The following is a 15,009-nucleotide window of genomic DNA, read 5'->3' on the forward strand; positions in this document are numbered from 1 at the left end:
CCAATATTCTGATCTACTGATGCAAAAAGATCTGATAAGAGAGTAGATAAGCACTATGCAACGAGTCAAGATTTTGAGGTGAAGCTGCAGATTTTCTGTCAATATGGATATGTAAATGTGGAGATCAAGAAAACATGTAGCTACAACAATATGGCACTGTTGCAAATTTTGAATTTTCACAATGGAGAAAAACAATGAGTTCCTGGAATATATTCAAGTCAATTTTCTAAAACAATATGTTTTCTGAGAGACATGGGAACAGGATTTAATGAAGAGAGACAAGCAAGAATTAGCAAATGATAACAATGGAACATCTTGCAAAAAGTGACAATAGCATTAAATGTCATGTTGTTATTTGAGAGGAAGAAGCAAGTGTCATAAACCTAGGTTCCCAACATTTAGCAAGGCGAACTTCAGTGGGTTGAGAAATGAATTAAATACAATGGACTGGGTTAATCTTCTTTCTCCGATATGCCTAATAATGCTGTCCATGATTTTATAATACAGTAATTATAATTGTGTCCATCTCATTTGTGCTCAATAACAAATGAGTGGTATGATGGAACCATGTATTCACATTATCACAATTTATAACTGCCTACAGTGGCTTGCAAAAGTATTCATACCCCTTGAACTTTTCCACATTTTGTCACGTTACAACCACAAACGTAAATGTATTTTATTGGGATTTTATGTGATAGACCAACACAAAGTGGCGCATAATTATGAAGTGGAAGGAAAATGATACATGGTTTTCAAATTTTTTTCAAAAAAAGATATCTGTTCTCAAAGTGACCAGGATTCCAGCATGATGGTATCTATTCCTTTTCTCCAGAGATGCTGTCTGACCCACTGAGTTACTCCAACTTTTTGTGTCATAATGGTACTTTCCTCTCTCCTGCTTCTGTAGCATGTCTGGTCACAATGGTTTACTTAAGATTTGTTTTATATATTTAAAAATAAACTTAGAGTATTAGCCTTCCCACAATCTATAAATATTTCCGCTTTACAGTATCTTAGCAATATAATGAAGGTCGGTTCAATCTTGTTTAGAAATAAAATCGACCCGAAACATCACCTATTCCTTCTCTCCAGAGATGCTGCCTGTTCCGCTGAATTAGACAATAGACAATGGGTGCAGGAGCAGGCTATTTTGGCCCATCAAGCCAGCACCGCCATTCAATGTGATCATGGCTGATCATCCACAATCAGTACCCCGTTCCTGCCTTGTCCCCATATCCCCTGACTCCACTATTTTTAAAAGCCTTATCTAGCTCCCTCTTGAAAGCATCCAGAGAACCTGCCTCCACCGCCATCTGAGGCAGAGAATTCCACAGACTCACCACTCTCTGTGAGAAAAAGTGTTTCCTCGTCTCCGTTCTAAATGGCTCACTCCTTCTTCTTAAACTGTGGCCCCTTGTTCTGGACTCCCCCAACATCGGGAACATGTTTCCTGCCTCTAGTGTGTCCAAGCCCTTACCAATCTTGTATGCTTCATTGAGATCCCCTCTCATCCGTCTAAACTCCAGAGTGTACAAGCCCAGCTGCGCCATTCTCTCAGCATATGACAGCCCCGCAAATCCCGGGAATTAACCTTGTAAACCTACGCTGCACTCCAATAGCAAGAATGTCCTTCCTCAATTTAGGGGACCAAAACTGCACACAATACTCCAGGTGGGGTCTCACTAGGGCTCTGTACAACTGCAGAAGGACCTCTTTGCTCCTATATTCTATTCCTCTTGTTATAAAGGCCAACATGCCATTTGCTTTCTTCAGCTTAGTCCAGCATTTTGTGTCTACCGTGTACAGAACTAAATATTGATTGGGTGAAATTTTATGCAACTTTGTGATTTTACTTAGAAAATTTAGTTGACATTGTCTGATATTGTGTGACGTTGTGAACCATCTTGATTTGTATGCTTCTGGATTTGTCTTTCAATCCAAGGTGAGCTAGATGGTCTGTGATTAAACTGTATATCAGTCTGTGACTGGAACTAGAATGGAGATAAAAGGAAAAGCACCCAGGACTGCTTTTTGATCACTTTTTGAAAATGATCTCTGCCCACTACAATTACATGTACACTGGAACAGCTGAGATGCCCAATGCTGCCTGAATCATGAGCACATTACCTGAAAAAGGAAGACATTTCTTGCAAAGGACTAAAGATACTTTTCTTATTTAATTTAAGTTTTACATACAATAACTCTATTCAGATTATAAGGCATAAGATGGTATCATTAAAATTTTAAATACATATTTCCATTTCCACTTGCATTTCTATTCTATATTTCTCTTTTGAATATTTAAACTGTACATTAATTTTCCTTTCTTCAATTTATTTATTTTAATTTCAAGTTATATGGACTACCTAGCTTGATCAGAATATAATATTACATCTTCAATGACAAGGTGCAGAGGCTCAGTGACTTATTTCCAGAGCGGAGGTCTGGAAATAAGATCATAAAGAGAAGCAGAAATAAGATATTTTGCTTCAGAGCTGCTTTCCTGCACTAATCCCATATCCTTTGATTCCCTTGATATCTAAAAACTATTTACGTCTCCTTGAAGATGCTGAATTTCCATATCCCTCTCGGGTTGAGGATTTCAAAAATCCATACTTGCTGGAGGAATAAATCTAATTGTTGTCCTAATGGCAACACCTTATTTTGGGACTGGCCCCAGTGCATGTCACCCCAGCAGTGGAAGAATCATCCCTGCATCAACCATATGAAGCCCCATTAGAATTTAGTAATATTTAAGCATCTGAACAAGTATTTTTATTACCAAAGCAGAGTAGGCAATGGACCAAGTCTTAGTAAATGGGATTAGTATAGATAGGACTTAATGGTTGGCTTAGACATGGAGGCCAGAATGGTCTAATTCTAAACTGAATTACTCAATAACTCGAATTTTCTTTCAAAGTGATCACTTCCATCCTTCTACATTATAATTACTTGCATATTCTGCTTTATCTTTCCTATTATGACAAACCTGCCTTTCCCACAAAACAGGTTGGTGAACATTCACTGCACTACTACCCATCTCAAGTAAATCCTTTCTTGGGTAGAGACTCCCGACCTGTGTGCAATATTCCAGATGCTATCTCAGGGTTTTATGTAATCAGAACCATCCCTGCACAAACCATCTATATAGGCTGACTAATTTTTTTGCTGGACTTTCATTGGTTTTCTTGTGTGAACATTCACGTCCTCCTCAACAGCGACATCATTCAATCTCTCACCAATTATTTAAAAAGTGCTCTGCCTTTCTATTTTTTCTATCAAAGTGGATGACCTTGCATTTTTCTACTTTATGTCCCATCTGTCACGTCCTCACCAATTCACAAACACCTGTCCATATCATATCTGAAGTGTCTCCACATCCTCTCCCCAGCCATATCGCTACGTAACTTAATTATCAACAAACCTGACTGGCGAAGGCACAGTCATTCTATTTCCAACATTATCACCACAGTCAGGGCCACAAAACACACAATTAATTGATTTTCTCCTATGATTTTTTTAAATACCGAAAGTTAATTATTTTGTATTTGAAATTCTTGTAAAAATGTAAAGCTGAATACACAGGGGTTGTAGGTTGGAAATATATATGATGTTGCAGATGCTTGGTCATGGACCATCATCCCATGATGGATTTGTGCATCCATTGAATTATTATAATTGTTACCATATAATTAGACTTTTTTTAATCAAATTTGTATTTTGAGCAAAATAGAAACATAGAAATCCATGTTTATCCAACAGTTATTGTATATATCTAAATAGACAGTATTGGATATCATAAACTAAGATTTCTGATTTGTCCATTTGTACATGCAGTAGAATAAAAACAAGCATGCAACACATTTACATTTAATTCACTGAAATATCAATTGCCTAAGATCACGTGCAAAAGCAAACACTTCAAATGCTGCAATCATTTGCATCGTTGATTTATTTTCTAAACCAAATGGTTCCAAAGCCAATTGGCACATCAATATCAATCAACATAAATATAAAATATAATTTCCAATAATATCCATGTGATATTCTAAGCTGCAAAATACAATTTCTTAATTTGCCTTTTTGGTTTGGGAGCATTAGTGTTTCGGGAGAAGGTCAATCAAATAAACGGGGGGAGGTTGGGTGGGTTGGGGGAGTGAGTGGGTTATTTGGTGGGCATCAGTTGGATGTGTAAACATGAGCCCCACAGAAATTGGCAATGAGATGGGTGAGATAGTTGAAAGCAAACACCAAGTTCACATTGAAAAGGAAACATTGCAAATGCAACAACCAAATGTATCTCTGAAGTTTTTAATCGATTGGTTCCAATGCCATTCTTGTCCAACCCTTATAGGAGGGCCTACATAGCAAATAGAAACATGGAAAAATAGGTGCAGTAAGCCATTCGGCCCTTCGAGCCAGCACTGCCATTCAATTTGATCATGGCTGACCATCTAACATCTGTACCCCGTTCCTGCTTTTTTCTCCCCATATCCCTAGATTCCTTTAGCACTAAGAGTTAAATCTAATGCCCCTCTCCCACTTAGGAAACCTGAACGGAAACCTCTGGAGACTTTGCGCCCCACCCAAGGTTTCGGTGCAGTTCCCGGAGGTTTTTGTCAATCTCCCTACCTGCTTCCACTACCTGCAACCTCCGGGAACTGCACGGAAAACTTGGGTGGGGCGCAAAGTCTCCAGAGGTTTCTGTTCAGGTTTCCTAATGCCCCTGTCCCACCTAGGAAACCTGAACGGAAACCTCTGGAGACTTTGCGCCCCACGCAAGGTTTCCGTGTGGTTCCCGGAGGTTGCAGGTGGTTGCCGGAGGTTGCAGGTAGTGGAAGCAGGTAGGGACACTGACAAAAACCTCCGGGAACCTCCAGGAACCGCACAGAAACCTTGGGTGGGGCGCAAAATCTCCAGAGGTTTCCGTTCAGGTCTCCTAAGTGGGAAGTGGGACAGGGGCATAACTCTCTCTTGAAAACATCCAGTGAATTGGCCTCCACTGCCTTCTGTGGCAGAGAATTCCACAGATTCACAATTCTCTGGGTGAGGTTTTTCCTCTTCTCAGTCTCAAATGGCCTACCCCTTATTCTTAAACTAATAAAAACTAACTCTGCAACTGCAGACAAAGCAAGGTTAAGATTACTTTGACTTATTCCAATGCAAACCTCAACTCTACAGTTCAAGGCTGCTTTGGTATAAATAGCCTGTCCACCAAAGATCAAATGCACATAGCGCATGGCTTCCATATATATCATCTTATATCATCAAGGAGGACCACATTCATTCATTCAAATTTGTAGTATCATTGTAGCACATTAGAGAATTTGTACCAGCAGCTATTTTGATACTTAGGTCCAAGTGAAGGTTGTTTGTGGTTTAAACTTTAAATTAGTATTCTTTCTCTAAAACCAGACAATACTACACAACAAAAATGCATTCCTAAAAAGTTTTCATTGAAATTTTGGAAATCAGAAATGCAATGTAGTTATTTGAGGCTAGTTATTCAATTGAAGACAATTAATTAATTCTGTTGTAACAATACTTTGCAAATTAAACATTTGTAAATTAAGGAACGACTACTCTCTTTTTAACTGGTAAGATTGTTTTTAATATATTCCCATTTAATTAAAATGATTAGTCTTTGTACATCATAATCAGTCTGAACAAATATATTTATCATCAATGACCCAAATATTAGTGAATAGACAATTGAGGCCATTGTCTTTTCAAGGAGTTATAAATCAAACAGCCCATTTGTACCAAATAACCAAAAACAAGTGAAGCCAATCTTATTGTCATAGTGAACAAGTATGGTGAGGTACAGGTATATTAAAAAAAAATTTGCTTGCAGTGTTATCTGAGGTGCACACTCGGACAACACACAAAAAACATAAATTAAATAAGACAATGAAAAGTATAGACGCAAAGAAAGACGGGTCTCAACCCGAAACGTCGCCTATTCCTTCGCCCCATAGATGCTGCCTCACCTGCTGAGTTTCTCCAGCATTTTTGTCTACCTTAGATATATACGATGTGTGTTGAATGGACGACTTTTACTGCTGTTCAAAATACCAATTACATAAAAGTTGTGGGAAAGCTGTTCCTGAACTCAGTGGTGTGGGACTTCAGGCTTCTGTAACTCCTGCACAATAGTAGCAGCAAGAAGGGAGCATGGCCTGAATGGTGGGGATTTTTAATGATAGATGCTGCCTTCTAGAGGCAGTACCTCATGTAGATGCTTCCGATGGTGGGAGGACTGTGACTGTGATGGACCGTGCTAGGTCCATCACACTCTGCAGCCTCTTGTGTTCTTGTGCATGGGAATTGCCATAACAGGCCATCATGCAACCAGTCAGGATATTTTCTACAGTGCATCAATCAAAGTTTTGTTAAAGAATTCGAAGATGTGCCAAGACTCGTTAAATTTTAAAGAAGTAGAAACTATCTTCATGATTACATCCATGTGCTAGGCCCAAGACAGGTCATCCTAGATGTTAACGTCCAGGAATGAGAATTCTTCATTCTCTCCATCGCTGGCTCACTAATGAAAACTGGTATAACATTGGCACCATTCAATCAAGTCTTCTGTCTATCTACTATATGCTGGCTCATTGTCACCTGTGATTTGGCCAACAACAGTGGTGTATCGTCAAATTTATATGAGGTTGAGCGCAGCTCCAATGCCATACAGTCATGGTTGTAAAGAAAATAGAGCAGGATGCTAGGTACGCAGCCTTGAATGGCACCCGTTGTGAAGGTCATTGAGGAGACGATATTGTTATCAATTCACATTGTTGAGGTCTGATTATGAGGAAGTCAAGGATTCAGTGGCAAAGGGAGGTAAAGAGGCCCAGGTCTTGAAGCTTAGTGCTGAGTTGGAGGGGATGATTGAACGCTGAGCTGTAGTCAATCAACAGCATCCTAACGTATGTGTTCCTGTTATCCAGATGATCCAGAGTGGGGAGCCAGTGAGATATCACCTATGGTTGAACTTTGTGGCGAAAGGCAAATTGAAGCCTGGTGCGATCCAGATCATTTCTGAGGCAGAAATTGATTTGCACAATATCCAACCGTTTGAAGCACATTATTAGGGTAGATGTAAGTGATACTGGACAGCAGTCACTAAGGCAGGTCATCATACTCTTCTTGGGCATTGTATGATAGATTGCTCTTTGAGGCAGGTGGGAACCTCATACCATAAAAGCAAGAGGTTAAAGACATTGTTGAGTACTCTAGCCAGTTGGTCTTCGCAGGCCTTTAGTGCTCAGCCAGGCACACCCTCTGCTAACTGGGCCAGACACTTGGTGTAGATTCACCCACTGTGAAGGTTGCTCTCACGCAAACCTCAGACCACAGAATCGTCCGTGTCCCCATCAAACTTTTTCTAAATGTGATTCACAACTTTGTGTAACCAAATATGATGAACAAAATGCAATATAATTGAACTGCACAGCCATTTTAATTTTTTGTATCAGTTAATTAATTTGCATCTTCAATAAAATAACATTTATTTCCTTCAATTCATGAGTTTTCTGTTGGTTACTGTTGATCTTGCAAGTAGATGAAACACGGTCCAGTCTTGAAAGAGTAAACACCTGAATCTTGTTGCAATCAAAGGCATTCAACACTTGTTTACTAATCTATATTTCTGTTAGACTTTACATTTGAGATACTACATTTGCATTTTATCTGCCAAATTTCCAAAGTACAAGTAAATCTGAATGTCCTTCCCCAACGATAATGACCATACTGTTTCCAACTGATTATTTTTAAGTTGAACTGAAGGTCACGTACAGAATGAAGTTACAAACTGATTGGTATATTATGCTGTGACTCTGCGTTGCTGAAGCAACACCATTATGCTTGGATAGCAGGAATGGCCAGTATCTTAATAACTTGTACAAGTGCATCCGGTGACTGTAGTCAATAGCTTTAATCAGTACAATGGATTGGACACTCCTCACAGCACTCATTAAAATAGCCTATTATTTCTACTTCTTGGTTATGGCACATGTCTATTTTATTCACACAAACCGTATGCACAGTAATTTTGACCAGTGAAATAATCATCTGTTCCAAATGCATTGAGAGGGTTGTCTTAGAAATTATAATCAGCACAAGGAATTTCAGAGCATAAAATCTGATAATTATACTGTCCTTTATTTAAAATATCTTAATTAAAAATCTTCCCAAGAATAATCACACGATTTTCTGATACAAAATCAAAGTTGCAGGCTCTCCAGCAAAGGTTATTATAACATTTGGAATTCTCCATCATAGGGAATGATGCACAACATTTCTAAAGCACACTGCTTCATTTTAATTGAAGTTATGATTGTGGGAACTTGACATTGGCCATGGCACTTGCCACCAACAAAAACACTGTGCAGCATTATTCTTTATTCACTTTACAAATGCCAAAGTTGCATTATATCTACAGATTCATTTCAGCATTTTAGATTTTAGCATTTAGTTCACATTTCGAGCATTTCCAGTACTTATTCTTTAGTACTTAGATTGCTTTTCAAAGATAAACATATTTCAAAGTTTGGTGATACCCAGTAATTTGTTATCTAAATTAGCACAGTCTATTTGAAATCACATAAATAGTTTAGCATGTGTTATTAATTAAAAAACTGTCCCAAATTGGAAGGGAATATAACTTTAACAGAAAATGCTTATCATTAATCGCTATTCAGAGATAACACAATGGTAAAGGATGGGTGGCGCCATGAGCCGGCAGCCTCGCCAGTAGCTGTTTGTCCTTTGAACTTTTTTTTTGTTTTTAGTATGTCTAAAAGTGTGTTTAAGTGTGTTTTAATGTGGGGGGTGGTGGGGGAGTGAATTGGGGGAAACTGTTTTTTAGTCACTTACCTCGGTGGAATGCGACTTTTCTCCTAGTTGCATTTCGCCCTCCCTCGCGGCCTAACAACTTGGATTGGTATGGCCTTTCCCGGAGTGGGTCCAGAGCTTCAGCAGCGGGCGCAGCGCAAACTTTCCATCGCGGAGCCGGGCGAGCCCTTGTTGGGGGTCTCTAGAAAAAGTGCTGCGACCTACGGCCTATAACATAGTGAAGCCCCGGTCTCCAGTAGTAAGCGGCCGAATCGGAACCTCCAAGAGTGTCCATCCGTCCCAAAGTCGGAGCATCCTGATGAGAGGGCCTTTACATCGGGCCATCCGTAGCGGCGACTGTGGATGGTTCATGGCCCCAACCATGGATGAAAAAAGGAGGACCGACAAAGTAATTGCCTTCCACCACAATGAAGAATGTTGATTCCACTGTGGTGAATGTTCATGTTTTATTCTGTTGTGTATTGTGTTCTTTGTGGCTGTGGCATGGTAAGTCAAATTCCACTGTACCTTAATTGGTGCATGTGGCAATAAATGTGAACTTGAACGTGTATATTCAGAGCATTCAAACTTAATTAAGAAAGAGAAAACCAACGATTGCTGAGGATTACATTAAATCTTTTAATGTTTCTCAGGCCTTTAAAATGCATAACAAACAATAAATTAATTTGAAGGTCAAACATTTCTCTTCCATGGGAATATTTGGACAAATTGGTTTTCTTTTAAAACAGAAGCAAATTATTTATTGATTTACTGAAAATTGGAGTAGAATTGACTGAAGAACACAGACCTGTTAGAATTAGAGAATTCCACATGAATGACAAAGAAATACATTTCATGCTAGAAATGCATAAAGTTTTACAATATAGCATAAAGTTTTACAATACAAGGCCTCTTTTCCTTGAACGCAGCAAACACACTGTAGTGTTCAACTCCAGTGGCAAAACATTTGCATCTTGCTGAAGAGGTCAGTATTAACACACTGTCAGAGCCATGATTATTGAGTGGGAAAGTCATCACGTTGATGCCCACCCAATACATCTTCAGCTAAAGTCATCAATGCACCTCCAGAAACTCAAAAGTATGATCAAAGGCAAGAAATGTAACTAACATTTGTCTTCCCTAATTCAAAATTGGAAGTCAATTACAAATAGATGATTTAATTTCATTTTAACAGCAGTTTACAAAAATAAAAAATAAACATGGAAAATATAGAAACATAGAAAATAGGTGCAGGAGTAGGCCATTCGGCCCTTCGAACCTGCACCGCCATTTGATATGATCATGGCTGATCATCCAACTCGGTATCCCATCCCTGCCTTCTCTCCATACCCCCTGATCCCTTTAGCCACAAGGGCCACATCTAACTCCCTCTTAAATATATAAAATTAAGGTGTTTTTTATTTTATGGTGAAGTTGTTCACTGAACAGTAACGATTGTGTATTATACCATTAAAATCTCTTACCCTTATATCATGAAGTAAGATATTCACGACACCGTGTGTGCAACCAAAACACAATTAGCATAAATTCATTGCAAATTGGTTCATTCATGAGTATTGGATAATGCTGTAAACAGCAATGAGAATCACTGGCCACAATTTTGAGACTACCCACTGAACTCATTAAAATCTAAGTTGAATGTAAAACAAATTAATTGTTTTTACTGCTACAAAATCAATGCATTCCACTCATGCCCAGCTTTATTAATTTACACTCTTTGATTACTATAGGTCTTAAACATTGAATTGCAAAGATCATCTCCTTAGCACACAATGTCCTTATCTCCTTAGGACATAAAGTGCTGGAGTACCTCAGCAGGTCAGGCAGCATCTCTGGATATCCAAGTTCTCCAGATATGCTCCTGACCTGCTGAGTTACTCCAGCAATATTGTGTATTAACCAACATCTGCTGTTTTTTGTTTCTTCAGTTGATCTGGATGACTTGTGTCGGAAGGAAATGCAGATGCTGGCTTAAACTGAAGATAGACACAAAAAAACAGGAGTATCTCAGCGGGTCAGACCCCAACTCTGCAGAAAAGGAATACTGTAGGTACCTTCTCAAGACCTTCTCAAGAATACTGTAGGTACCTTCTCAAGAGTCAGGGGAAAGGGAAACAAGAGACATAGACGGTGATATTGCTCCCACATCAGTTTTCATTCAATGAAAACTCTTAACCATGTAACTCGCAAGCCTTGGTGCTGGGACCCCAGTTGTTTATTATATATTAACGATTTAGACGAGGGAATTAAATGTAACATCTCGAAAAGCTGGGTGTGTGTTGCGAGGAGGATTGCATGAGGCTGCCGAGTGACTTAGATAGGTTGGGTGATGGGCAGAAGCATGGCAGGTAAAGAAAGCAAATGGTATGTTAGCTTTCATTGCAAAATGATTTGAGTATAGGAGCAGGGGGGTTCTACTGCAGTTGTACAGGGTCTTGGTGAGACCACACCTGGAGTATTGCGTACAGTTTTGGTCCCAAATCTGAGGAAGGACATTATTGCCATAGAGGGAGTGCAGAGACGTTTAACCAGACTGATTCCTGGGATGTCAGGACTGTCTTATGAAGAAAGACTGGATAGACTTGGTTTATATTCTCTAGAATGAGATGGGGATCTTATAGTTACAAAATTCTTATTGGACAGGCTAGATGCAGGAAGATTGTTCCCGATGTTAGGGAAGTCCAGGACAAGGGGTCACAAAGCTTAACATAAGGGGGAAATCCTTTAAAACCGAGATGAGAAGAACTTTTTTCACACAGGAGTGGTGAATCTCTGTAACTCTCTGCCACAGAGGGTAGTTGAGGCCAGTTCACTGGCTATATTTAAGAGGGAGTAAGATGTGGCCCTTGTGGCTAAGGGGATCAGGGGGTATGGCGAGAAGGCAGGTACGGGATACTGAGTTGGATGATCAGCCATGATCATATTGAATGGCGGTGCAGGCTCGAAGGGCCGAATGGCCTACTCCTGCACCTAATTTCTATGTTTCTATGTTTCTAGATGCAGTATAATGTGGATAAATGTGAGGTTACCTACTTTGGTGGCAAGAACAGAAAGGCAGATTGCTGCCCTGAAGGGTGTCAGATTAGGAGAAGGGGAGGTGCAACAAGACCTGGGTGTACTTGTAAATTAATCACTGAAAGTAAGCATGCAGGTACAGCAGGCAGTGAAGAAAGGCAATGGCATTGGCCTTCAGTGCAAGAGGATTTGAGTTTAGGAGCAAGGAGGTCCAACTGCAGATGTACAGGACACTGGTGAGACTGAACCTGGAGTATTGTGTGCAATTTTGGTCTTCTAATTTGAGGAAGGACATTACTGCTAGTGAGGGAGTGCAGCGTAGGTTCACCAGGTTAATTCCCGGGATGGCGGAACTGACGTGTGATGAAGGAATGGGTCGACTGGGCTTGTATTCGCTGGAATGTAGAAACATGAGAGGGCATCTTAGAGAAACGTGTAAAATTCTTAGAGTATTGGACAGGGTAGATGCAGGAAAAATGTTCCTGATGTTGGGAGAGTCCAGAACCAGGGGTCACAGTTGAAGATTAAGAGGTAGGCCATTTATGACTTTGAGGAAAACCGTTTTCACCAGTTCGATGTGAATCTGTGGAATTCTCTGCAACGGAAGGCAGTGGAGGCCAATTCACTAGATGTTTTCAAGCGAGATTTAGTTGTTTGGGCTAAGGGAATCAAGGGATATGGGGGGAAAAGCCAGAACGGGGTACTGATTTTGGATGATCAGCCATGATCATATTGAATGGCGGTGCTGGCTTGAAGGGGCAAATGGCCTTCTCCTGCACTTGATGAAGTGAAGTCCTGCCATAACTTCATGGAGGTTCCAAAACAATTGGTGACTGTTGCACAGACTTCTTCAGTGCATGCACATTTTGCGTACCTTTTAAAGATTCACTCTCTGTACATATACACCTTATCCACCTTGCCTCCATCAGTCAGCATGGTATTCCCTCGCTTAGTCTTCCTACCTCCATCACCTTCCCCCTAATTACCTACATCAGTCACTCTCCTCTCACTCCTTGCATCCTCTCTTATACTTTCCTGTAGTTCAATGTTCAGTCGTCCTACAGCCAGAAACCATTTCCTTTGCTACCCTATCGTGTTTCCAATGAATGTTGAATGTGGAAAACCAGACGCGAGGCACTGTGGCCCACTCCTGTGGTTCTTGCCAACATTCATTCGCCCTAAACAATGTTACCGTTTAGCAAAGCATAGACTACATTGCATGAGTAAATACAAAAGCACTTTAAAGGCTGTAAAGTGCTCTGAGGCGCCTGAAATCGCTGCATAAATTCACCACCTCAGGCTCCTTGCTGGCAAAGCAGGATATGATTAGGATTGACTCTTGATTTGACAGCATTTGCTCATCACAGCTAAGCAGTATCCCGCACGCTGATGGGACGCTGCTGAATCTATGCCTTTGCGGCGTCCCATCCGTACCGACTGCAAAAAGAACAAAGCAACCTCCCGGTCCAATCCCCCGCCCTCCGGCGGGAAGAGAGTCAAGCCACTTCGGGACAGAACGCCACCCGAGCCCGAGGCTGCAGGTCAGGCCTACCAGGGGAGGTGTTGCTGAATCGCGGCCAGCGGCTGTCGTGAGCCGGGAAGAATTCCTGCCGGGGTACGTACAGCAGAGGAGTGGGTCGAGAGCCGAGGCTCACCTGGCGTGCAGCTGCCGCTGAAGTTCAGCCACCTTCTCCAGGGTGTCCAGCTCGCTGGCCGCCATGTTCGCCGCCGCTTGACTACCGTTGCCAAGGGCAACGGCGCTGTGCTGCGCTGCGCTCCCGGAGGTGGTCGCGGCCTTCACTCGGCGATGAGCTGCTACCTTCATTTCATTACCATCGCTGCTTAAAATCGCACCCCCTATGCCTCCGACGGCGTAGTTTAATTTAACCTTTAGTTTAGTTTGTTATCGCCACGTTTACCGAGGTACAGTGAAAAGTGAAAAGTTTGTGTTGCGTGCTAACCAGTCAGCGGAAAGACAATACATGATTACAATGGAGCCATTGGACAGATACAACGTCAGTGCAAGGTAAAGTCAGTAAAGTCAGATCAAAGGTACACAAAAATGCTGGAGAAACTCAGCGGGTGCAGCGGCATCTATGGTGCGAAGGAGATAGGCAACTTGGGTTTCGGCCCGAAACGTTGCCTATCTCCTTCGCTCCATAGATGCCGCTGCATCCGCTGAGTTTCTCCAGCATTTTTGTGTATCTTCGATTTTCCAGCACCTGCAGTTCCTTCTTAAACACAAAGTCAGATCAAAGATAGTCCGAGGGTCACCAACGAGGTAGATAGTGGTTCAGGACTGCTCTCTAGTTGTGGTGGGATGATTCCTTTGCCGGATAACAGCTGGGAAAAAAACTGTCCCTGAATCCGATGGTGTGCGTTTTCACACGTTTTGCCCGATGTGAGAAGGGAGACAATGGAGTGGCCAGGGTGCGGCTCGTCCTTGATTTTGCTGCTGGCCTTGCCCAGGCAGCGTGAGGTATAAATGGAGTCAATGGAAGGGATGTTGGTTTGTGTGATGGTCTGGGCTGCGTCCACAATTCGCTGCAATTTCATGCGGTCATGGATGGAACTGTTCCCAAAACAAGCTGTGATTCATCCCGATAAAAAAATTCTAAAGCGCATCTGTATTAGTTGGTGAGAGTTGTTAGGGGCATGCCGAGGCGTTGGTGTGATTTCTTGGTCGTTGCTTCAATATGGGTGTTCCGGGAGAAGTGACTGGTGATATTTACTCCTAGGAATTTGATGTTTTCAACCATTTCTACTTCGGCGCTGTCATTGCAAACTGGGGTATGTGTACCGCTTTGCTTCCTGAAGTCGATCACTATCTCCTTAGTCTTGTGTACATTGAGAGAAAGTTTGTTGTCTTGGCACCAGCACACAAGGTTCTCAATCTCCTTGCTCTACTCTGAATTTTAAGCAGCAATGTTTCAAAGTCAGGCTGTTGAAGCCCCAACCTCAGGCCTAGTCCCCACACCCCTCTGGATGACATTGTTTTAGTTTAGTTTAGAGATACACCGCGGAAACGGGACCTTCGGCCCATCGAGTCCGTGCCGACCAGCGATCCCCGCATACTAGCGCTATCCTAGGGCCAATTTTACAATTTTGCCGAAGCCAATTAGCCTACAAACCTGT

At 41.4% G+C, this 15,009-nt stretch overlaps 1 protein-coding gene across 4 annotated transcripts in view; it reads right to left on the reverse strand.

The window, feature by feature from the left end:
- kiz (kizuna centrosomal protein) overlaps positions 1 to 13,789 on the reverse strand; it is a 122,118-nt gene extending 108,329 nt beyond the window's left edge. For 3 of the 4 annotated variants that reach the window (XM_055638983.1, XM_055638982.1, XM_055638981.1), the window contains exon 1: positions 13,530 to 13,789. In XM_055638983.1, coding sequence (XP_055494958.1) covers positions 13,530 to 13,699 — 170 coding nt within the window. In that variant the 5' untranslated portion in view covers positions 13,700 to 13,789. Of the gene's footprint in view, positions 1 to 13,497 lie in introns of all 4 variants that reach the window. The other variant, XM_055638984.1, reaches the window with a different exon arrangement.
- Between the last annotated feature and the right edge of the window lie 1,220 nt (positions 13,790 to 15,009).

The sequence above is a fragment of the Leucoraja erinacea genome, chromosome 8 (genome assembly GCF_028641065.1).
Source record: "Leucoraja erinacea ecotype New England chromosome 8, Leri_hhj_1, whole genome shotgun sequence".
Taxonomy (NCBI): Eukaryota; Metazoa; Chordata; class Chondrichthyes; order Rajiformes; family Rajidae; genus Leucoraja; species Leucoraja erinaceus.